Source organism: Bos taurus, chromosome 5 (genome assembly GCF_002263795.3).
Source record: "Bos taurus isolate L1 Dominette 01449 registration number 42190680 breed Hereford chromosome 5, ARS-UCD2.0, whole genome shotgun sequence".
In the NCBI taxonomy this organism is placed as follows: Eukaryota; Metazoa; Chordata; class Mammalia; order Artiodactyla; family Bovidae; genus Bos; species Bos taurus.
Genome location: NC_037332.1, coordinates 12587069 through 12613655, shown reverse-complemented (window position 1 = coordinate 12613655; position 26587 = coordinate 12587069). Strand labels below are relative to the sequence as shown.

The window sequence follows — 26587 nt, the reverse complement described above, 5'->3', positions numbered from 1 at the left end:
ACTCTTTTAGAAACACAGAAGGCATATTTGAATAATCTGAAAAGTACCTGTAAATTCAAATAAAAGCAACTTGGTTTGTGTTTGTTCAAAGGGATGCATCTGCAATACTTGCAAGATTTTTCTTTCAAGCATATACATGTCAAATTTTTATACTAAGAAGAAATCATCAGATACAGAGCAGTCTTCCTTATCTGAATGTAAAATTCCATTTCTAATATTTAAGAAGAAAGAGCTTGTTAAGCAAATTAATATTGTAGAGAGGGTTTCCTGAAGACATATTTAACCTACGTGCAAGGCCAACCACTTTATAACACATGGCTAATATGCAAATGAGAAGCTACTAAATGTAAATTAGTTTGTTCATTACAATGGCCTAGTAAGGCTTAGAAACGCATTATCATTAGTTAAGTCACTGTGATAAAGTTATAAAGCTGCATTTTCTATTAAAACACCTTCATTCTCTATTCCTTTCACTCATTCGCTCACTCACTCACGAAATCTGCTCCTTGGGGAGTCTTCCCTATCTCAGGATATGGCAATTCTATTCTCAAAGTTTCCCAAGTAAAGAACCAAGGGATCGTCTTGACTTTCTCCCTCACACCCTACATCAAATCCATCATCTAATAGGTAGGTTCTGCCTAAACATATGCACACACGGACACAGACACTCACGTACACACACCCATGATCATCCTTCCTCTGCAAGAATTTTTTCTTAGTCATCTTTGTAGTTTCAGTCTTTTTTTCTGCTTTTTTTTTAAACCACCCTCCCAGCACACCCCAGATTTCACTCTTAATTGGCCCTAACATATCAAGTTTAGGCATCACAAAACCTTTTGATATCTTTCCACAAACTTTGGGTTAAAAATGCTTATTCTTTGTGTTCTGTTTTATTTTTTTTTTTTATTGCTTTACAGAATTTTGTTGTTTTCTGTCAAACCTCAACATGAATCAGCCATAGGTATACACATATCTCCTCCCTCCAAAATCTCCCTCCCATCTCCTGTCCCATTCCACCCCTCTAGATTGACACAGAGTCCCTGTTTGAGTTTCCTGAGCCATACAGCAAATTCCCATTGGCCATCCATTCTACATATGGTAATGTAAATTTCTATGTTACTCTTTCCATACATCTCACCCTCTCCTCCCCACTCCCCAGGTCCACAGCTCTATTCTCTATGTCTGTTTTTCCACTGCTGCCCTGTAAATAAATTCTTCAGTACAATGTTTCTAGATTCCGTTTATATGCATTAGAATACAACATTTATCTTCCTCTTTCTGACTCACTTCACTCTGTATAACAGGTTCTAGGTTCATTCACCTCATCAGAACTGACTCAAATGCATTCCTTTTTTTAATGACTGATTAATATTCCATTGTGTACACATTGACCAGAACTTCTTTATCCATTCATCTGTTGATGGACATCTAGGTTGCTTTCATGTTCTAGCTATTGTAAATAGTGTTGCAATGAACAATGGGTTACAGATGTCTTTTCCAATTTTGGTTTCTTCAGGGTATATGCCTAGGAGTGGGATTGCTGGGTCATATGGTGGTTTTATTCCTAGTTTTTTTTAGGAATCTCTATTCTGTCTTCCACAGGTTTTTAAAGTAACTTCCAAATCTGCATCTCTACCTCCCCTAATTTTCAGGCTTGTATTCAGTTGCCTGATCTGCACTGAAGGACATCCAGCAGTCAACGTCAATGTGTTGTCTTGCCTATGAGAATGTTCATCTTTTAAGATTCCCTATTTAAATAACAAGTGGCAGAATTCACTTGATCACCCAAACTACAGACTCCTTCCTCTGCCTTACTTCCTTGCCCCTACTAAAGAATTATCAAATGCTGCCCATTGGAGCTCCTAAGTACTTCTCAAATACGCCTCTTCTCCCTCTCCCACTTAGCACTGTCCTCGTCTAAGGGAGCTCATTAGTATTCTGTTCATATTTAGACCTCAGTTTATCTCCTCTGTTCAGACAAGAAGGGCAGGAGAAGAGGTTCCTCTGTAGAGAGGTAATAGGCACAAGCTGAGCATAAACTCATCTGCTACAATCCCTTGCTACCTTCTTAGACTCTCACAAAAACAAGCCCAACAACATGCTGACAACTTTATTTGATACACAGGAAAAAAAAGTCAGAGCAAGAGTTATAAAAAATATTTTAGTGCCGTTTCTTCCCTGTTCTATATGATACCTTTGGGAATTCACTGGAGGTCCTTTCTCATTCACTGAACTTGGCAGCTACAACTCTCAGACACAAAGAAAATGGAGAAGTCTGGAGATGTCTAGAGGGCTGTGTTTTCCTTTTCTTTGCTTTTTTTTTGGTTAAGTTCAGTCAGGGCAGAAAATATTAAAATATGCAAAATATCACTTGACCACAAAAAATGTAGCGGTGCACCTTAAGTTTGCAAGGATTTTCTTCTCTAATGCTGCACTACTGACTATTTTGCTGAGCTACTCCACAGGATAAGGTAAAATGGACTCTGATAGCAGAATGCATACACACATACAGATACACACACAGGGTAACACTGTGAATAGCCAACGGAGTTCCTTATGTGCTGCCCAAGAGACAGAACAGGGATCTCTGAAGCATAAACAGTACTTCAATATTGAATACATCATATCTTAAAAATGTTCTGTATTACCACAATTACATTTCAAACCTGTGTGCAAACAGCTGTTTGCATAACTACAGGGGGAATGATGTGTTACGTTTTTGTTTAACTTTGCACGCATCTATTTCTCAAGAAAAGGGGCATCCGAGCTTTGCTTGTCTCTTTGTGGTTGTAGTAAATACAACTTGATACTGCTTCATAGCGGGATCCCTGATAGGGAACCTATGATAAAAGGTTGGTTTATAATCATGGGGATAGCAAGAACATAGATGCTATATTTATTTAACTGAACTATACAAAACAACCTATTATAAATAGAAACATGTATTTAGAAAGGTAAGGGTAAATGATGAAAATGATACAAATAATATGGTGAAGTCTGCTGATTGCTCCCCTAGTACAATCTGGTTTTCCCTTCTTCCTGAGTAAAGGGCTACCCACTAGATACAATATTGCCCACTTTGTCCTGTGGCCAGGCTTGGTCATGTAATTAAGTTCTCGCCACTGAAATGTAAGCAGAACGGATATGTGTAACTTGTGTAAAAGAAAATTCTTACCCTGAACTTCCTTTCTTTTGTTCTCCAACACATCAGGACAGAGCCATGCTTATAATCGATTATGACCATGCAGAAGAGGCTAATACTGTCTGGGGTGGCAGAATGTAAGGAGGAGTCCCTTAGATTCTCTAGGGGCTCGGAGCAGTCAGGCCTGCCTTCTGTCACATTATGTTCAGGTTTGGGGGTATCTGGGTTTTACGTGATACGGCTGAATGTATATATTGATCTACCAGTGTTTCAATGAGGTAGACACTGGAGGAGCTCTTGGAGTGTTGAGTGTAAGAGGAACCTAATGAGCGTGAACTTCATTAGTAAAGTATTAGGAACAGATTTACATTTTAGAAATATCACCTGGCAGCTACCGGGAAATGGATCTAAGAAGGAAACAGACAATTCATGCAATAGGAGGATCACCCTGAGGTGGGAACAAGAGTAATGTGGGAAGAGATAGAAAGTGAGGGAAGACAGATTTGAGAAGAGAGGGAACACTAACAGAAGGGCAGACTTGGAGCTGTGTCTATCTATGTCTCTTGCTCAGTGCCAGGGCAGAGGATGGCACCATTTATAAACCCTGGGAATTCAATAAATGCTAATCTCAGAAAACCATCTTATCCAAAGAGGTTAACTTTCTGCAGACACTTGTGATATGTCAGCTGCATGACTCAATGCATAACAGTGGAAATAGAACCTTCAATATTAAATTACAGCAAATGACTTTTCTCCCTAAAGGGCATAGATGTGTCACTTTTAGCAGGATATGATGTTAAAATAAAGTACTTTTGTGATTATATTTCATTTGATTTCCCCAACTATAATTGGTTTCTTTCTTTTCTCCTTCACTCAGCACATAGATTTCAGTAATTTTTTTCCAAGGCAGACAAAATCTAAGAAAATACATCTCTATCTAACCTTTCTCCTCTAAGGCTTCTGAAAATTAGGTATTTTAATGCCACACTTAAAACATCTAAACCATGGTAACAATCTTACAGAATATGACTGTACCTAGTCTTTCCAACCAACTTATTAAGAATTTGATGTGAAAAGGAAGGCATAAAAAAATGGTAAATATGGAGACAGGAAGATGCTTTTTCTCTCCATGTGCTCTATCACAATTAAAATTTGAGTTCATGAGCCCATATTGACTATAATCCTAGGATATATGCATTGAATTGTGCAAAATGTAGCAAGCAGAAAGCACATGCACAGAAACACAAAAAAGACCATAAAAATCTGCCTTTTTGTTTTTACGCTATCGAGCCAATCCCTTGTTCCGCCTTTATCAAGATGCAACACTAAAAACCCTTGGAAGCAACTCTGCCTAAGAAAGATCATGACCTAGCAGAGGTCAGCATTTAGAGTTGAAAGGAGTTTCTTTTGCTCACCACCATGCCATACTTCAAACTGAGATTCTCACGATGAGCCTGTAAAGATTTTAAGGATTTAAAATTTAAGGATGTTGTAGCTTATGCTTTTGTTCTTATACTTCTAACACAGGCATCATGCTGGCTAGAGAGCAGGCTATAGCAATTTGTTTGATTTAGTTTCAGAGTGCTTATTGGGCCCAAGTGATTCCTTAGTTTGGTTAAATGCACATAAAAAATACAAAAATGTGTGTGCTGTATTGTGAATTAGTTATCTTCTGAAACACTTCAGTTAATAATAGCAAGTACCAAAGAGTTAATTGAAAACAATAACAATTATAGTGACATTCATTGAATTCTCACACCAGCCCAACACAAAAAAAGAAATTCAAGTTAATTTGAATGCAATGCAACATGTAAGTAGTTGAACCAGAATAAAAGCAGACCTTGTCCTCAGTTTTATAATATAGCAAAAGCACTAGTGAGCAGATGTTCCAGAAGAGCCTAAGTTAGGAAGTATACAGAAGGACGCAATCCAAAGCTCACTATTATCACTCTCAGTTTAAAATCAGGTGATAATGCTGATGACAGCTAACCTTTGTGGTACACCTCCCTGGTGGACTGGACAGTAAGGAATCTGCTTGCTGTGCAGGAGACCCACGTTCGATCCCTGAGTCTGGAAGATCCCCTGGAAGAGGGAATGGCAACCCACTCCAGTATTCTTGCCTGGAGAATCCATGGACAGAGGAGCCTGGCAGGCTACAGCCCACTGGGTCTCAAAGAGTTGGACATGACTGAAAGACTTAATATATATCATATATACTATGTTTCAGGCACTATTTAAAATGCTTAAAATCTATGAACTTCTTTGATTCTCAGGATGATTTTATGATTTAAGTACTACTAATAACCCATTTAACAGAAGAGGAAATTGAAAGACCAGGGGGTTAAGGAATAAACTCAAGATCACAAAGTAAATGGTTTAGCTGGAACTGGTTGATGTGGGAAAAGCCAATCAAGAAAAGAATGCTGGCTGTTAAACTGTACATGTGTGCGTGCCAAATTGCTTCAGTCACGTCCGACTCTTTGCGACCCTATGGACTGTAGCCCTCCAGGTTCCTCTGTCCAGGGGATTCTTCAGGCAGTACTGGAGTGGGTTGCCATGCCCTCCTACAAGGGATCTTCCCGACCCATGGATCGAACCTGCACCTCGTACATCTCCTGCATTGGCAAGCGGGTTCTGCACCACTAGCACCACCTGAGAAGTCCAGCTGTTAAACTAGGGGCCCACAATCTCATGGCACATTATAATCAACTGGGGAGATTTAATAACTAGGGTGATGGGTTCTGTATTTGACCAACTAAAGTCAGGGTGTCTGGTGAGACTTAGGGCTCACAATGTTGGGAAAGCTCCCCAAGTGATTCTAATGATGAGACTGACTGTACAGAACAAGGTCAGGACTACTATTTCTATTCTTGGAAAGTTAGCATTTGGGCTCAAGACCAATGGCAGGAGGTAGATTAAAAACTCAGTAGTAAATAAGAGAACTATTACTTCTATTGTGATAGAAGATATTTTAGCATTGATTGTAAACAAAATCATTACAGATGACCTAAAACAGAATCCCAGAGTGAATGTAGGATCCTGGGCTTATTTAATGAATATCAAAGCTGACTTTCTTATTGGGTTTAATCAGATAGTAAATTTACCCTATCGTTTCCAGAAACAGTCTAGGAAAACTAGACCTTTTCTCAAAACCATAGTTAATGCCTTGGTTTTCCACCCTTGTTCTACTTTTCCTCAACTGATGGAACTCACAGAAGAACTAATACCAAGTGTAAGTTGGGGAGTGGGCTCAAATTGAGTGCTCTCCTCCAATGATAAAGTGTTGATTCCACAACCCCATTAAAACCAGAACATCACCACCAAACCCCAACATAGAAGGTACAGTTAGCACTCTGGCCCTTGCATCCTGACCCAAGAGAATCACTACCAGGCTAGAAACAGTGATGGCAGGAAGAGTCTGGGGGTGGAGGGGGAGGGGGATAAAAACCAACTCTCCCTGGAAAGCACACATACTAGTTTAGCCACTTTGTACCTTTTGTCTTTAAAATTCTTAACCACAATCAGGTTTCTTAAAATGTAGGTGGTTTTTCTTAGAGACTATACCCTTTCGTTCATTCTTATGGTTGACATAAAACCCTAAATTTCCAGAGCTGTGGCTATGGCTTGCCATATTAGGTCTTTGGCACACTTGCCCTCTCCATATAGGTGACACACCTTTTTTTTTTGGTCATTTCCCTCTTCACTGGTGTTTTTGTCTTATTGTGGCTTCAAATTTCAAAATAGGTCATTCATAGACAGTAGCACAGGGAAATAAACCACAAAATCTAGTCTTATTTTATTTCTACATACAATTGACTAATGGGGAGGAAAACTTTTTGGCTTCTTATTATAAGTTTTTTTCACATACTCTTATTTTTAGCATTGATATATTTGTCACTAGTTTTTTTTATTATTATTTAATTTAATTAGAGGCTAATTAAAATATTGTGGTGGCTTTTGCCATGCATTGACATGAATCAGCCACGGGTGTACATGTGTCCCCATCCTGAATCCCCCTCCCTCCTCCCTCCCCATCCCATCCCTCTGGGTTGTAACAATGCACTGGCTTTGAGTGCCCTGTTTCATGCATCAAACTTGGACTGATCATCTATTTCACATATGATAATATACATGCTTCAAGGCTATTGTCTCAAAGCATCCCACCCTCGCCTTCTCCCACAGAGTCCAAAAGTCTGTGTTTTTTATATCTGTGTCTCTTTTGCTGTCTTGTGTAAAGGGTTGTCGTTACCATCTTTCTAAATTCCATATACATGTGTTAATATACTGTATTGGTGTTTTTCTTTCTGACTTACTTCACTCTGTTTAACAGGCTCTAGTTTCATCCATCTTACTAGAACTGATTCAAATGAGTCCTTTTTAATAGCTGAGTAATATTCCATTGTGTATATGTACCACATTTCTTATCCATTCGTCTGTCAATGGACATCTAGGTTGCTTCCATGTCCTAGCTATTGTAAACAGTGCTGCAATGAACACTACGGTCCATGTGTCTCTTTCAATTCTGGTTTCCTTGGTGTCTCACTAGTTTTTTTTAAAAAGGAAATTTTATATAGGGTAAATCACCTGTGGAGAGGGAGAAATGCCTTTTAGGGACTATTTTTTTTTAATATTTGGCATTTTCAATAAAGTCTGAATGGATTTATAAAATCTGTTTGTAGCTTATTATTTAGTTTGTGTTTTATAGAGGAAATTGAGGTCTCTAAAGCAGTTGAACCATTGGGTTAAGCAAAGAAGTTTAAGAGTTAATATCGCTTTTCTAGGTAATGATAAATATATCTTATTTGGATTATATAGCTGTACGGCAGCTGGTCCTAAAGTTTATAGCTATTCATTCTATTAGGTTTGTTATAACTTCTACCACAGGCTGAGTTTCAGAAACTGAATATATGAACACTTATTAAGAGACCCAAAAATCTGAGTGATTCTGAATTTCCTGAGAGTATGAATTCATTTAAAATTTGAGAGAGCACCCAGTTCATTAGAATCACTGTCTCCTGAGAATCAGGTGAAGAGACCCAAGAGACCCAGGGTGTGTGCCGGTCAGGAGCAGCAAGAAAATATTTCAAGATTCTCCATTCAGTGAGAGTTAAAAGATCAGTATTATTCCTGAAAATCTTTTTTAAAAACTCACTCACATGGCTCGTGATGCTTCAGTAAACTACAGTACAGCCTCTCAATGTGTTCTTGGCAGCCAGTCTCGTGTTTGATTTTATTTCCAGCATTGTAAAAGATCATCGTGTTTTGTGCTGAGCAGCCCATGTTGTGGTTGGCTTGCATTTAGAGGCTGAGTTTTATTGGGGGAGGGACATGTTTAACACAACATGTTTCAAACACGAGAACTACACTCAGTGCTGCAAATGTCCATGCTAGGAAAGGACAGGAAGCCAACACAGAGTGAGAGGACAGAAGCTTCCCGGGAATCCCTTCACAATATTGACTGAGCACCTACTGTCTTCCAGGCACCACTGTATGTGCCGGGGAGAGCGAATACAGAAAACAAAGGCCTTGCCATCACGGAGCTCATGTTCTGAGAGCTGATGCAGTTAACGCAAAGATGTAAGAAAATATGTAGGCTGTATATGCTGATAAAACCGAAGAGGAAACGTACAAGAGGATAAAAGAGGTAGGTACAGGTACAGCAGTGTTTCCTGTGGAGCAGAATGGGAAATCTTACTGACACAAGTTTTTATTAACGTTTGAGCGGAGAGTTTAGAAAGTGCCAGAGCTAGCCACGCTGCTATCTGGAGGAAAAGCATAGCAGCCAGAGGAAGGAATATGATTATAAATGCCTGGAGGAAGGAGCATGCTGGAGTCTGAGATGGGTAACACCGATCTGTTCACTGTTTATATAACCTGGCAAGTGGAATTGATTTCTTTATTTACGAATTATTCTATGTGAAAAATATATAGACAAATTCCTGCAATGTAAATAATTTAGCACTGGCTGTGGACAAAGAAGTATTTTAAGTGCTCTCTACATACTGTTTAATTCCCATAACAAACCCTCTGAGGTAGTTATTATTACCTCCATTTACAGAGTGAGCAAATGAAGCTTAGGGATGTAAGCAACATATCCAAGATCTCAGAGTGAGAGGAGGTGAAGCCCTGTTGTACACCCAACCCATCTGATTAGCCTATACTGCTAAGGTATGCCGCCTGCCAGAGCCTGTGAAAACAGCATGATTCCACTGGGAGAACACTGTAGAGCCTGCTCTTCCCAAACCAGTGAAGTCATTGAAGAATGCTATTTATAGCAGCACCCAGGATACAGACAAAGTCTATGTACTACACACGTCTGTGCACAATCCAGAAAGCAAAACCCAAAGTTTCTTTGTGAAATATCATGTTGGAAGTATGATATTGAAAGCATGAAAAAGTAAAGTATCTTTTTTTCATTGATGCCATATGAGTGGAATATAGTTTTCCCTAAACATTAAAAATGTTTTGCTGCTATTAAGGCACATACAATATGATTCATGACTAAGTGATGGGTTGTGATGGATACAGACTCCTGAAAACATGTAAAAATAAAAACTTGATTTTTAAAACACATTAAAATATATCTGAAGAGGTTTCACTATATCAAGGACCATTTAGCACTATATACTGTAATTTCATGAAAACAGTTCAAAAGAGACATTCAAAACCTGTAGTAATGAATTGCCCTTTAACTTTCAAACTTTATTGATGGTGTATATCATGTTTTGTCATCATTCCTGCCTTCACTAGGAATTCTACCTTGTTCTGAGGCTATTGCCAGCACCTATCTGGCAGAACTTTGGTTATTGCCACAGCCTAGAATGTTTAGTACACTTTGAGGAGGTAATAAATTTCCATTAAGGTAGAGTTAAAAATTTAACTTTTAACAAGAATTGAGTCATATAATATCTTCATCCTATGCTGCTGCTGCTAAGTCGCTTCAGTCGTGTCCGACTCTGTGCAACCCCAGAGATGGCAGCCCACCAGGCTCCCCCGCCCCTGGGACTCCCCAAGCAAGAACACTGGAGTGGGTTGCCATTTCCTTCTCCAATGCATGAAAGTGAAAAGTGAAAGTGAAATCGCTCAGTCGTGTCCGACTCTTCGCAAACCCATGGACTGCAGCCCACCAGGCTCCTCCATCCATGGGATTTTCCAGGCAAGAGTACTGGAGTGGGGTGCCATTGCCTTGTCCGTCTTCATCCTATAGTTCCTTTCAAATAAACATCTTCACTATATCCAGCAACTTCGGTTTAGACATATGAGACATACTAGTACTGAATAAATTAAGGACTATAAGATCAATTCTAAATTACTCAATAAAATCTTCTTGCTGTAATACTTGATTAATGACACTTCATTAAACAGATTAAAAATATACAATCAATTTAGCATATTTCAAAGTAGCTTTTTTTCTCCTTTCCAGGAATTTTTAAAAGGGGAATGTTAATATTACTTTATTTATACGTAGGAGAATTTTAGCTTCTTGTGTATTGAAACATTCAGTTCAGTCGCTCAGTTGTGTCCAGCTCTTTGTGTCCCCATGGACTGCATGCAGCACGTCAGGCTTCCCTGTCCATCATCAACTCCTGGAGCTTGTTCAAACTCATGGCATCACAGACTTGATGGACATGAGTTTGAGCAAGCTCTGGGAGTTGATGATGGACAGGGAAGCCTGGTGTGCTGCAGTCTATGGGGTTGTACTGGAAATCAAAATAACCTTAATATGTGAACATACATATTATACATCTCAAATACATCTTTTGACCATAATAAACATATAGTAGGAATAAAATAAGATATGATTTGATACATCTATATCATTCTACAATAACTTGCATTTAAAGAACAGAAATTAACAGCTAAACTTTACAAAGAAACCACCAGGTAAGTAAGAGTCTACTGTCCAAAGTGTCTGGCTTTCCAAATCCTAAACCAACATTTCACAACATCATTGTGCTTGCTTCAGCTTATTAAAGAAAAGGAAATAAATTATTTCTATGAGAAAATGAGAAGCATATTTACTGTGGTTGCATAAGTCAGTCAAGACAACCAATACATCTCAAGCAATATGAAAATAGTAATCTGTTTGCTATGTTTCTTAAAGTCCCTAAATAGTCCTTGAAGACAACATAGTGAGTTCATGCATATTTAGGCATTGTATAAGCTGTGGAAAATGCAAACTTTCAAAACTCATAAACTATATAAACTACTCATTAAAAAAAAAACAACTAAGAAACAATTAAATCCTAAGCCTGTTTCAGCTACAGCACTGATAACAGCAGAAATCACAACATTTTTGTTTCTCATTATATCCCTGGTACTTATATTAGAACTTGACATATAACAGGCACTCTGATTGGCTGGATTTGTATTCTGACTCTACCACTAGCTGTGAGATCCTGGAAAACTTACCCTGACTCTATTTCTCCATCTGTAAATAAAAATGGGGTAGAATTGAACTTTTAATGTTTAACTAGTGTAGATGTTATTAGGCTGAGATTTCCTAATTAAAAAAAAAGTTTTGTCTGATCTCAACATTATCATGTTTATTCTTCTAGAAGTTATAGAGATATTGTTTGGCAATAATTCATAATACAAGCAGAAATACAGACCTTTAATAGTTGTTTACCAACTTTTAAGCCACTCAATATTATCACTTCCATCTAGGTGAATGCTCTCTTTTATTTACCTCATTAAGTGTGTGAGAAAAAGGTTCCTAAGTTCCAAACATGGAGACACAGTTTATACAGATGTGAATGTAAACAATGGGTTTAAAGCAATCATATGGTACTCCAGCACTTATGGAATAATCCATCATCTGCTCACCACACAAGTTCCTCACAAGAAGAAAATGCCTAGAAGTTACTGTGTCAATCAGCATACCGGAAAATAAAATGATAATGATATATTACTCAATGAAAGGAAAACTGAGCACATGTGCATGTATCCAGTAAAGATTTCCAAGACTAATCAAAGTACATAATCTTCTCTGGGCAGCAAAATAATTCCCTCTTCAAGACTTGCGGAATCTAGTGCTCTCAGCATGAGCCTAAGAAAACTATAGCAAAAAGAAGATATTAAAGTGAAGAAAAGTAAATAAATATAAGTGAAAAATTATAACTGCTACATAGAAATCTTTTTAGACAAGTAAATTCATAAGCAAGCACAGTTGCCCATGTATTTGAGATGTGTTAAGAACAGCGACCTACAGAAATGCATTTTTAAAGCCCTTTGTTCTTTCATTATTTTCATATTGACATTTTTTCAAATATGGTTTTTCACAATTTCTGGTATCATTTTAATAATGCATCTAATCATGGATATCAATGCATATTAAAGATATATTTATTATAGTAGCATTGATTTGCTGACTGTTGTTAGTCACAAAGCTGTGTCTGACTATTTGCAGCCCCATTGGCTGCAGGATGCCAGATTTCCCTGTCGTTCATTATCTCCTGGACTTTGCTCAAATTCATGTCCACTTAGTTAGTGATGCTATCTAACCATCTCATCCTCTGCCTCCCACTTCTCCTTTTGCCATCCAACTTCCCCAGCATCAGAGTCTTTTCCAATGAGTTGGCTCTTAGCATCAGGTAGCCAAAGTACTAGAGCTTCAGCATCAGTCCTTCCAATGAATATTCAGGGGTGATTTCCTTTAGGATTGCCTGGTTTGATCTCCTTGCTGCCCAAGGGACTCTCTAGAATCTTCTCCACTACTACAATCTGAAAGCATCAGTTCTTCAGTGCTCAGCCTTCATCATGGTCCAACTCTCACATCTGCACATGACTACTGGAAAGGTCATAGCTTTGACCACACGAACCTTTGTCGGCAAAGTCTCTGCTTTTTAACACAATGTCTAGGTTTGTCATAGTTTTCTTCCAAGGAGCAGGTGTCTTTTAATTTCATAGCTGCAGTCAGTCACCATCAGCACTGACTTTGCAGCCCAAGAAAATAAAATCTGTCACTGCTCTCTCTTTTTCCCCTTCTATTTGCCATAAAGTGATGGAATCGGATGCCATGATCTTAGTTTTTTGGATTCTGAGTTTTAAGCCAGCTTTTTCACTCTCCTCTCTCACCCTCATCAAGAGGTTTTTTAGTTCCTCTTCATTTTCTGTCATTAGATTTGCTGATAGGTATGTAAACTAGCATACTTGTAATTATAAATAAAAGTTCAGCCAGCTGAAACAGATGAAAGTTATGATTATAAAAATTTAACAGTGACATCCTGGGTGGTCCAGTGGGTAAGAATTCTTCTGTCAATGCAGGGGACACAGGTTCGATCACTGGTCCTGGAAGATCTCACATGCTCAGAGCAACCAAGTCCATGCCACACAACTCTTGAGCCTGAGTGACCTAGAGCCCATGTCCTGCACTGCATGAGAAGCCTGTGCACCGCAATGAAGAGCAGCCCAGCTCGTTGCAACCAGAGAAAGTCCGTGTGCGCCAACGAAGACCCGGCGTAGCCCCCCACCCCAAAAGTTAACAAACAGTATCATTCTTTGGGAAAACATAGCTGAACTTTATTAAGAAAAGAGAAAACCACCATTGCTTTCTCTAATGGGAGTGGAAAATGGAGTATATATTTAAGAAAAATAATTTGTCTTGCAGGAAAACTAAATATGTGTCAAGGACTTTTATTCATTTCTTTTAGTAGCTTTTATTAGGATTCCTATTTAACAACCAATGAATATTACAAGTAGAACCAAGAAATAAACCAGTACAAATATAGATTCTTTGGGGAATATCCAGTTGTCTTTTATATGATTATACAGGTAAGTAGATAAGGATAGAGTAACTTATATTGGAGAATAAGAAAAAAAAAAGTGTTTGAAAGCAGTAGCAGCAATGTTCCACATCTAGCCATTCTTGAGCTTGCTGAGATCTATCATATCACACTTTCAAAAACACATTTGATTATTTCTGCATGTAATTTAAGCAATTATTTTCTTTAGTTATAAACTGTTGGATGTATAAATATATAAATTATTTGGTAAATCATCCTAACAAATCTTTTCAAAATTACTTCTCTCTTGAAATTTTAGCATGCCTAAGCTGAAGAAGTTACTTTTAAAATAAAACAAATTCAGTAAATTGAGCATTTCAAACTCTTTACACAAGATCTTTAATGGCACCACATTTGCCCTCTTTAAACTGCCATTTAGTTTTCGAATGGGCAATAATATGCTGCAGTATGTCTTAGAGCTGCCTTCCTGGAAATTATTTTGCTAGAGATCTCATTTCATAAAGTGACATAAAAACAACAAAACAGAGGTGAAAACCACATAGAAATAATGAGAGTAAGTCAAATATAAAAGCCCTATGAAATTTAGTCCTTTATAGTTTTACTTTTTCGCTGCTATCACAACACAGGTTCTGGACAACTGATAAAACTCTGGATACCATACCACAGTGGCCATTTGTTGGCACTTGGTATATGAGAAAGTAACAGCTGATTATAAGGAAAAGACTGAAAAAATTTGTAGCATACACATTTTTTTTCCCCCCTTCTCTTAAAGATGTCATTCTTTCCAGCTCTCTTGTAGGGTCTGTTAGTAAAATCCTGAAGCAAATTCTTTTCAAGTTGATAAAGGAAACTCTGGATTCTGACCTTATCTAGTGACAAGAATTTTAACATTATAACAACTCAGCCTGGGAAAAATAATGTCATTCAGGATGACACAGATTCTCCTTGACCAAAGAAGACACCCTTCTGAATCCTCTTTTTGAGGAGGCCTCATCTCTAGGCCTTCTCTTAGGCCTGCCTAGCCCAGCTGTAAAGAATTCTGCTAAGTTAATTAAGTGAGAATCTCCTCATCCTATCTGATCATACTGGCTTGTCTTCCACAAGAATTCTGTTAAGTTGGTTTACCAAGAATCACCTTACCCTGGAGGTCTCAGTAATTTGCCATCCACTGAACACCCCTTGCTGCTTCTGCTGTAATTGGTCTCCCCTCCTTCCATAGTCATGACACTGATCTCAGTAGTCCTGAATAAAGTCTTCCTTACTATCTTCAAAAGCAAAGAAAAATTTTATTTTCTTTAGAAAAGACATAGGACTTTCCAGACGAAATTAATCCATCAGTCTATTCATTTCTCAGGATCTGCCCAACTTTTGTCTTTAGGGTAAAGTATAATACTATTTTATCTGTAGATGCAAGAGTTCAGACAGATAACAAGGAGTTAGGAGTAGTTTGAAAATAAGGAAACAAACAAAAAAAGAAGTGGAATGTTGCAGTAAAATCAGAAGACGGATGGGATAAGAACTGTATATAAACACAGCTTTTTGTTAACGTTTCAGGGTATCTTTAGAAAAACATGGCCCCATAAGACCAGTAGAGGATCAGAAACATATATGTCTCAAAGGTTAATAGAAATGAGAGAGAAATTTTATATAGAGTGGAATACTACTCAGCCAAAAAAAGAAAGAAATAATGCCATTTGCAACAACATGGATGGATCTAGTGGTTATCATACCAAGTGAAGTAAGTCAGACAGAGACAGAGAAAAATATCATATGATATCACTTATATGTGGAATCTAAAATATGACACAAATGAATTTACCTACAAACAGAAATAGACTCACAGATGCACAGAACAGGCTTATGGTCGCCAAGGCACAGAGTGGGTGAGGGAGGGGTGGACGGGGAGTTTGGGATTGCTGCTGCTGCTGCTGCTAAGTCGCTTCAGTCATGTCAGACTCTGTGCAATTCCATAGACGGCAGCCCACCAGGCTCCCCCGTCCATGGGATTCTCCAGGCAAGAACACTGGAGTGGGTTGCCATTTCCTTCTCCAATGCAGGAAAGTGAAAAGTGAAAGTGAAGTCGCTCAGTCGCATCCGACTCTTAGCAATCCCATGGACTGCAGCCTACCAGGCTCCTCTGTCCATGGGGTTTTCCAGGCAAGAGTACTGGAGTGGGGTGCCATTGCCTTCTCCGGGAGTTTGGGATTAGCAGATGCAAACTACTGACTGTATACAGAATAGATAAACAACAAGGCTCTCCTGGGAACTATATTCAGTATCCTGTGATAAACTATAACAGAAAAGAATATAAAAAAGAATGCACATAGGTATACGTGTGTGTGTATATACATATATACACATATATGTGTGTATATATATATATAAGTGAATCACTTTTCTGTACAGCAGAAATTAATACAACATTGTAAATCAACTATATTTCAATAAAATATATTAAAAAAAAAAAAAGACATGGGGAAGATCAGCTGCAGAAATAACCAAAGGGAATTATGAAGAATGTAGTAACTGGGGGTGGGAGGTCCCATCCCTCTGATGGTGGCAGCTACTGGTCCACCCTAGTTGATATTTCCAGGAAGGAACATGGGCCAGTGTGGTTACCTTAGCTGAGTTAAAAGCAAATCAAAACCTGAATCTAGTTTCTCTGGAGGAGAAGAGACTAAATGTAATTTTAGTGTGTGGTCCCACAATTCAAACACTTACAGCTATATATCCATGCAAAGGACACCCCCACAAAGAAATGTGAGTAAAAATAAACACGCTTGGAATCAGAAAACATAATTAAGTGGAATTCTCGAAAGGCTTTGATGTTCTTCAACCTCAAAGTACTCAAGCTGATTTTCTTTAGAACCAATCGCCACATCAGTTTCTGCCCATGCCTCACATCCCCTCAGCCTTTTCTGGTTGTGAATCTTAAACACACACACACCACATACACACATTTTCAAAAAAGTGCTCAAGAAATGATTGCATGTGGATTGTGATGAATAACAATACCCCAAGGATGGAAAAACTTTAAATGCAGCTTAGTTCAGCCCAAATACCTGACCCCACTCTAGGCGCAACTAGCCCACACCAACAGCTAGTAAACAAGTGGATTGTACTCAGCATACTTGTCTTCCAACCATGAAGAATTATACAAGATGATAAACAAAAGCAGTAACCACAACAGAAAATCATTTTTTTCTGGTTTATCTAACATTTCGGAACAGAAGGATAACAAAAAGTAACAACAATGCAAGCAGAAAGAAATGAATGCGCCAAAAACTCAACTTTGTAACTTGTTAGAAGAAAAGCAACATCCAAATAATTTGGAAAGAAGATCTACAGTAGAAAGAGGTTTGAAGACAGATAGGGATGTGATGGAACCACAACTGATCCTGGCATCACGGAAGCTCTCAGGGTAGTGGGCATCTATCTTGCTAAAATTAGACATGAAAAATTAGAAATTTGCTTTCTCTGGCTTTGTGCATTAATGTACATAACATCAATCGGATTAAGCCTATTCATGAACTGAGGTAGAATTTAGATCTGTTGATTTAAATGGGTATGTGTGAATAACCAACTGTTTTTGTGTCAATATCTCTGGGCCCTTTTAAGAAAACCATGTAAAGTGTAGGGTTTGGGAAACTAATGGCAATTTCTCTCTTGATGGAAACGTATTTATTCTGGGTTTGTCAACTTACTTCATTATAAAAATATTTTTTATTAAAAATTTTTTTGGCCACGCTAAGCAGTATGTGGCATCTTAGCTCCCTGATCAGGGATGGAACCCAAGCCATCTGCAATGGAAGTACAGTCTTAACCACCGGACCATCAGAGAAGTCCATTAACTTACTCCATTTCTGACTATAAAATATATAGATATATTTGTAACTGAAATGACTAGTGAGAGTGGGAAATACATTTGCAATATTAAAACACATTTTACTCATAAAGTCAAACTGCTGATTCTGGGATCCATATATTATTAATGCCTAAAAGTCAAGAGACACATGGTATGTGATTTTCCCACATCACAGAACCTTGTGGAAAGTTTTGGAAAAGGCCATATGGTTTTTCCTCTATTTACAAGCAGAAATGTGGTTTAACTGCTTCCCAGACACATTATTATTAACTCTGTCATTTTTTTCCCCAAGGAGACGGCAATCTCAGTAATTTTCCCCCACCAAAATCCCCTATATGGTCAAATCTGAATCTGTCCTTCTGTCCTGCTTAACTTAATTTCACGGTCTCTTGTTCTAATTAGGGTTGAGGAATATCTTTCCACCAGAAAGCAACCATAACTCAGAATATCTTCTGTCTCTTCTACCAGACAGTAATTCTTCCATGAGAGTTAATTTTTAACCTTTCTTCCCCAGATTCTAGTCTCCATGGTTATTTCTACTGCTTGGCCATCTCTCCCTTCTTTACCCCACTACCATATTTACCGTTAAAGGGTAGTCCAAATTGAAAGTAACAGATTGCAGAATCTATGTACTAGCTCAAAACACAGCTCCACTCTCTTACAGTAAGCACATTCCTTTGAATCTCATTTTTCATTTGATCTTTTGACATATAATCATTGCTAAAGAGCCCAAATGGATAACATCACCTTTGATTTTATAGAAACACTCTGAAATACTTTATGTTCTAAGTACCCAGGAAAGGTATAATGGATACACGTAATTTTCTATTGGACAGTCCAATCCTTGGAATACATTCCCCTTTAAATCATACTTAGTGAATGCACACTGGAAAACATTTATAAAATATTACACATATTGGAAATATAAAGGATGAATAAAACAATTATTGTAGAAGTCAAAGAACTGAATCAAAGCTAGAAGTAATCTACCAGTGATTTCAGAACTTTATTTAGAATTATCACAAAATGACAAAGGGCTTAATTTCAGTGTCTCTACTCGTTTTTTGTTTTTTTTTTTAATCATGTATAGATAGTATAAGCCTATATCAAATGTTATCTACTGCATGGCCCAGAATATCCAGCTTCCCACAGGCCTCTGACTTCATATTCTATCCCTTTTGCCACAGGATCAACAGAGTCAAAACAATATGACAGTAATAAATTACTACCTAAGTTGGAGAAGACTCTTGAGAGTCCCTTGGACTGCAAGGAGATCCAACCAGTCCATCCTAAAGGAGATCATCCCTGGGATTTCTTTGGAAGCACTGATGCTAAAGCTGAAACTCCAATACTTTGGCCACCTCATGTGAAGAGTTGACTCATTGGAAAAGACTCTGATGCTGGGAGGGATTGGGGGCAGGAGGAGAAGGGGACGACAGAGGATGAGATGGCTGGATGGCATCACCGACTCAATGGACATGAGTTGGTGAAAGACAGGGAGGCCTTGCGTGCTGCAGTTCATGGGGTCGCAAAGAGTCGGACGTGACTGAGCGACTGAACGGAACTGAACTGAAGCTCCCTCTATTTCTAATGTTTCCCCCCCTTGTATCTTTATAGTCTACTTTTTCTTCTTCAGTCTCTGGGGAGGAAATAATCCTTTAGGATCTTCAATACTTTCTTTGCTCTCCCCTCTATTTGGACACATTTAAAATCTCAAATGGGGAGGGAGGTGGGAGGGGGGTTCAGGATGGGGAACACATGTAAACCCGTGGCGGATTCATGTCAATGTATGGCAAAACCAATACAATATTGTAAAGTAATTAGCCTCCAATTAAAACAAATATATATTAAAAAAATAAACACATTCACACATACATATTCCCTTGAACACATATTTTTAACATTTAATAAGCACACACTTAATATTTCTTTGGTATTGCATATTCATTTACCACCACACTTATTTACAGATTAAATCTAAATGCTCTGCTCCCGAGTCTCCATTTTCTTAACATCAAAAACTTCTGCTCATGTCACTGAATTCATGAAGGTAATCAACGTCATCTTTTCCCCTGAAGTCAAAGGATTTTCTCAGTTCTTGTTTTTCTTTATTGTTTAGCAGTAGTGGAGACTGTTCTCCAAAGTTGATATCTATTGTGATATCTTTCTCTTCCTTAATGACCTTGTCCTCTTCTTTGGTAATATCTCGTTTCTGCAAATGACTCCCACATCTCTATGCCTAATGGTGGTCTTCCCACCAAGCACTTGATCAGAACATCCCATAGAAAATCAGAACATCCCACCTCTCACTTAAAATCTGCTTGGTCCAAACTTAACACTTCCTTCTTGAAAAAAACAACTCTTCTGTCCTATTTCTGTTTTTTTTTTTTTTTTTTTTTTAACCCAAGTTGCCAAAGCTCAAAAATTTGGAACACTTGTTGAGTCAATTTTCCTACTTATATCCTATTAAATAATATACTTGCTTTCCCTGAATGTTCTTTTCTATTCTGCAGTGTTTCTGTACTTTAGGATCTATTATGTCTGTGGCTATACTATTCAAAGGACCTTTTATTTGGTTTTCTCAAAGCTGTATCTCTACTTGACAAGTGCAACTCAAATTCTTCATCACATCATATAAACGTGATCATTTTCATTATGTCATCCTACTTAACACAATTCTGGAATATAAACTCCTCATTCTCAGTAAGGTATTCAATGCCTTTCACTTGGTTTTATATTATTTTTCAGTTCTACCTTCCCCTACTCTTCCTCTCTGCCCATCCACCACTGGCAATATTAACCACAGCTGCTTACTGTTCCTTTGGCAAAGCTTATTCTTTCTGAGGCTATGTCCTTGTTAATACATATGCTTCTACCTGCCAGATTTCTCCCTTTTCTGTTCATCCTCTTAAAAACTTCACCTATACATGTCCAGTCATTTCAAGATTCTTAAGTTTGTCAACTCTGACTCAACGTCTTCTAGGATCAGTCCAACTGAAAGTAACTTCTTCCTTCTGTACACTTTTCCAGCACCTAGCTTCCACGACTCACAGAGCCCTTATTATGTAGCATCATTTACTGCCCTGAACTGTAAGGATTTGAGTCCATGCATTCTCTCCCTCACTCTCTGCCACATTAGATAGTACATTTCTCAAAGTCATGGTTAACTTTTCACAACTTGGTAATTCTACTGCACTCGGCACAGGGTTTTATACAATGTTGGAACTTAATTTAAAAATTAAGTTGAATGAATTCAGACCAAAAACAACTACATGCATAAAAATACAAAATATATAAAAATATAATTCCTCATCATTAGAAATTACTCTCTTCAAACTCTGGAATTGACTAAAAGCCAAACAGAACTGGGTGACTTTGTACTATGCAAATTCCCCATTATTCACATTTTAAAGAAAATTTAAAAACCCATAAATTAATGCATAATTTGGCTTACTTCCCACAGGAGGAACAAAACAGTTTCATTTTAATGTTCCCTCTGGTCCTTAAGAGTCAGCAGTTTTTGATGTGCGTAATTGGGAGAGAAGACAGAAAAGCATTGTCTTTTTAAAGTACTCTCTACAGAAAGATCAATTTTATCCATAAAAACGGAAAACTGAAAGTGGAAAAACCTAAAATGGCAATGTTGGTAGTTTTCCCACTACAAAAACACGTTTTCATATAAGAAGTTTGATTTTAGAGCAATCACACCCAACAAAATAAAAATTAGGTATCATTTTTGTAATAGATGTATTTCTTTAGTCTAAATGTACACTTCAGTAAATGCCTATGTATTAAATATCCCTGATGAAAAAATAATATCAGAATCTAACATTTAAAATTATAGGTACCTGCTAATTTAGACTTCCTCAGTACTCTTGCCTGGAAAATCCCATGGACAGAGGAGCATGGTAGGCTCCGACAGTCCGTGGGGTTGCAAAGAGTCGGACACAACTGAGTGACTTCACTCACTCACTCACTCAACTATTTTAGCATTTGGGTCACTGGAATTCTTCGAATATTAATACTCCTGAAAGTCAATCAATAATTTTAAAGCAAGTTGTATAGAAAAATAATTCTTTTGTAGAAGAGAAAACATAAAACAATTCAGCATGGAACATCATGGAGAAATGGAATAGTATTTTACTAAGAAGGAAATCCACCCTGCAGATAATGAACAATCTTCTTATACCAAGTGGGTAGTACATGAGGGCTACAATTAAAAATGTTACTTTGCATAGTTATGATCTGATACAAACACTGTTGGAAAATTCACAGAGTTCCCCACATACAGCTACAGATTGTTGTAGTTGAAACTAAACAGAAAAAAATCCTTTATGAAAAGTGAGAGTAAGATTAGATTACCATATAGACAAGGAAAATAGAAGAGACAGTGAAAGCACTTAAATAGGAAATAAGAGTTGAGGTCTGTTTACCAAGTTCTCATATAAACAGGTAACTGAAATTTATTAAGTGCAGAAATAACAAAGAATATTTCTATGACAAAAGGAATAAACAGCCATGAGCAAGATAGATGTCAGATGGATGTTTTCATTTAGATCACATGCTAAATGTTAATAATTCAGGCATGAGGCAGTTGTTTACATCGGTCTCTTCATTTCAGAATAGAAACCTGTATTATTGTCAAGGTCTGTATTTTATCAGTCTTGTCTTAGTGGCATCTTACTCGATTATGTACAGGAAACCAAACACAACTTGTAAAATAGATTAGAGAAAGATCACATATGTTGATCCATAAACTGTAACATCCTTTACTATTGCTAAATATAAACCTCATATCCTATCCAAGTCTATAAACTACTTAATTTATTGTTACCAGATAAGGGAAATAGTATTTGAATAAATGCATTTTTTTCAAAAGCAATTTGCAGCATGTTTATGAAGAAACTGTCTGGGATTTCATAAATGTGACTTTGAGTTAAATATTGATTTTATGATTTGGCCAGTCATTTAAAATAAATAATCTCATAAGTCAGGTTTAAATCATGTGGTGCCCCATTGTCTTTTTCACTTTTGCGGTATGGTTAGGGAGTTCAGATAGCCCTTTTCTCACTAATCCCGTACAATGTGCTGAAAACAGCCAGCTGCCCAACCACTTAACAAAAATAAAAGTGACAGTCAAGGGACTGCTACTGGATGAATAAAGGTTGAACGTACCATCATTTAGTATGTATATTAAGAGTATTGTATCATTCTATTATTGATTCTATCAATCAATTCTATTAATCAAAGAAAAGAAGGAAGGAAGGATCAGAGGGAGGAAGTCAAACAAAAAAAATCCTGATTCCTGTCTTCAGGGCACTTATAGTAATAAGTTTAAGGTGTTAAGTCCAATCCTTTTCTTAGCAATGTTACACAAAGACGCTCAACTTGGGCATGTACAGAACTGTGTTTCCTGCATATGTATGTCCCCTTGCAACTCCTAATTCCCTTTTCTGCTCCATTTTTCTTCAAAGCACTTACTGCCGTCAGACATACTATATACTTTATTTATCTGCTTCTGCTCTGTCTCCTCACCTCTAGACTATAAACTCCTAAGAAGCACAGACTCTTTTCAGTTTTTTTCACTGCTGTGTATCTGGCACTTAACAGGTGCTCTCTAAATATTTAATAAATAAATGAGGAGACCATTATTTTTTGTTGTTTTTCTAGACTTTTGGTGCATTTTCTAAGACACAATTTCATTTTTTTTTCCATCAAGCTTTGTTCTTATACACACAGCAGCCTGGGCAACAATGTGATTCCACTTACTAGATGTGATACTGGGTGAGTTATTCATTTCTCTGAACTTCAGCAGAACAAGGATCACAGAAGTATCTGTGGGTTGTTGCGAGAGATGAGTGAGAGAATTCACATGATGTACTTAACTTGGTGCTTGACACATGACAAGTGTTTAATAAAGTTTAGTGCTACTTGTTACAACTATTGAATTATTCTCTTCTGTTGCAAACAGCTTACTGATTCTTAAATCACCTTATAGTTAATGACACTGGGGACATTTAGATTCAAGAGCTAAGGTTACACGCAGCTGAGTCTCCTGAAAAAAAGCTACTTCCTGTGTGCGCTGCTTTCAGGAAGCATTAATCCTTCTCTTGTTCCATACTGTATTTTAATTAATTGATTGTGTTCAGTCTTCTCTGCTACACTGTCTGGTTTTTTAGCGTATAAAATCTCTGTATTCTATCACAAAGCAGGCACTCTATAGATGTTTGTCCAATGGATGAGTTACTGTAAAGAAATGATTCCATTACTCGTAGTCACATCAATCACATCACACGTGCACTATCATTACTTCTTGAAAATTACATTTCTCAATAGATGGTAGAGATCTAGAGAGCAGAGTGGAGGTTTTAGTGTTGGAGAGTGATGCAGAGCAGTGTGGATGAGAATAAAAGCAATGGCATTCAGTAATGTACTGTGAATAAAAAAGTGCTCAGAAGATCAATAGAAAACCAGTTCTTATACTCTCATAAATGGTTACTCTATTTCAATAGTAATGATCTAATTTCCATCCATCTTACTTTACAGAAGTGTGACTACTCAGGGAGAAATTCTAATAAAAAAAATACTTGATAAAGTTGAAAAGAACAGTTATTTGAAATGAGGACTGTGGAATAGGGACATGGCACATCAAGATTGTATATTGTCACCCTGCTTATTTAACTTATATGCAGAGTACATCATGAGAAATGCTGGGCTGGATGAAGACAAGCTGGAATCAAGATTGCTGGGAAAAATACTAATAACCTCAGACATTCAGATGACACCACCCTTATGGCAGAAAGTGAAGAAGAAATAAAGAGCCTCTTGATGAAAGTGAAAGAGGAGAGTGAAAAAGTTGGCTTAAAACTCAACATTCAGAAAACTAAGATCATGGCATCTGGTCTCATCACTTCATAACAAACAGATGGGGAAACAGTGGAAACAGTGGCAGACTTTCTTTTTCGGGGCTCCAAAATCACTGCAGATGGTGATTGCAGCCATGAAATTAAAAGATGCTTGCTCCTTGGAAGAAAAGCTATGACCAACCTAGACAGCATATTAAAAAGCAAAGACATCACTTTGTCAACAAAGGTCTGTCTAATCAGAGCTATGGTTTTTCCAGTAGTCATGTATGGAAGTGAGAGTTGGACTATAAAGAAAGCTGAGCACTGAAGAATTGATGCTTTTGAACTGTGGTGTTGGAGAAGACTCTTGAGAGTCCCTTGGACTGCAAGGAGATCCAACCAGTCCATCATAAAGGAAATAAGTCCTGAATATTCATTGGAAGGACTGATGTTGAAGCTGAAACTCCAACTCTTTGGCCACCTTACACGAAGAGCGGACTCATTGGAAAAGACCCTGATGCTGGGAGGGATTGAAGGTGGGAGGAGAAGGGGACGACAGAGGATGGATGGCATCACCAACTCAATGGACATGAATTTGAGTAGGCTCTGGGAGTTGGTGATGGACAGGGAGGCCTGGCGTGCTGCAGACCATGAGGTTGCAGAGTCAAGACACGACTGAGCGACTGAACTGAACTGAACACAGCTTGAGGTTTGACCACATGCAAGAATCAGTGAGAGGTTAGGAAATCCAGAGGTATGTAATATCACAGCAAAAATACTTTCAAAGAACTTATGTTAATAGTCATCCAAATGCAGAATATTTAATAGTGCTAAAACCTGTATTCAAATGATAAAAATATACAGTGCTTTACACAGGATAGTAAACAGCAAAATGACTGGCAGATTTTATGGTTGAATCAGCCATTTAGCATGTATTCAAAATAAGACATCAGAGAGAAAAAACTCCAGTATCACAAGGCTTCTATGTCTATAACTCTCACATGCTGTGAATCTATCTTTGTGTAGTGCTTCTCATTAGGAAGGTACTTACATTAGGCCGCAGTCTGGCTGCCAGATCATAATACTTCTCAGCTGCTTCATTGAGGCTAGCCTGTCTGTTAAAGAGAAAAACATCAAACTCTATTAGTTACTTCAAATTTCAGACTGATGAACAGAATCATTATGCAGCAAAATAATATTAACTTTAAAAAAATCACAAAGTGAAAGGGCAAGTCACTCATTCATGTCTGACTCTTTGTGACCCCATGGACTTTACAGTCCATGGAATTCTCCAGAATACTAGAGTGGGTAGCCTTTCCCTTCTCCAGGGGATTTTCCCAACCCAGGGATCGAACCTAGGTCTCCCACATTGCAGGCAGATTCTTTACCAGCTGAGCCACAAGCCATGTCAATCAAATAATAAGCTGACTAAGCAGAAAAGGATAATGAAAAATTGAATGCACGTACTGTACTTCTGGAGCTTCCAGGGTGGCTCAGAAGTAAAAGAATCTGCAATTCAGGAGATGCAAGTTCAATCTCTGGATTGGGAAGATCCCTTGAGAAGGAAGTGGAAACCCACTCCAGTATTCTTTCCTGGGAAACCCCAAGGACAGAGGAGCCTGAGGGCTACAATCCATGGAGTCACAGAAAGAGTCAGATATGACTCAGCGACTAAACAACAAATAATGTACTTTGTCATGATCTTTTAGACATTGTAAGTAATATCTCAGTATCTCAGCCTAATCCTTTTCAGCAGATATTACTGTAAATTTACACATGAGACATTAGAAATGTCATTTTTCTTTTCCAAGACAAACAAGATAATATGTTACAGGGTTAAGATTCTCCTGCTTCAATACGATGTTCCAGAAAAACCCTTATTTTTAAAAATAAATTGTCAAGATTACTATCTAGCTCTTTTTGTTTTATGAAAATCATAAATGCTTGCAGTTTTTTTTTTTTTAATCTGTATCTATCTATAAAGTTACTT

General features: G+C 37.7%; 1 protein-coding gene across 2 annotated transcripts in view; it reads right to left on the bottom strand.

Annotated features, from left to right (window-relative positions):
• The window catches only part of TMTC2 (transmembrane O-mannosyltransferase targeting cadherins 2), a 422587-nt gene that overhangs the window by 28446 nt on the left and 367554 nt on the right, over positions 1-26587 (bottom strand). For both annotated transcript variants that reach the window (XM_002687180.7, XM_059886837.1), the window contains one exon: positions 25649-25712. In XM_002687180.7, the coding sequence (XP_002687226.1) occupies positions 25649-25712 (64 nt within the window). The remainder of the gene's footprint in view (positions 1-25648; positions 25713-26587) is intronic.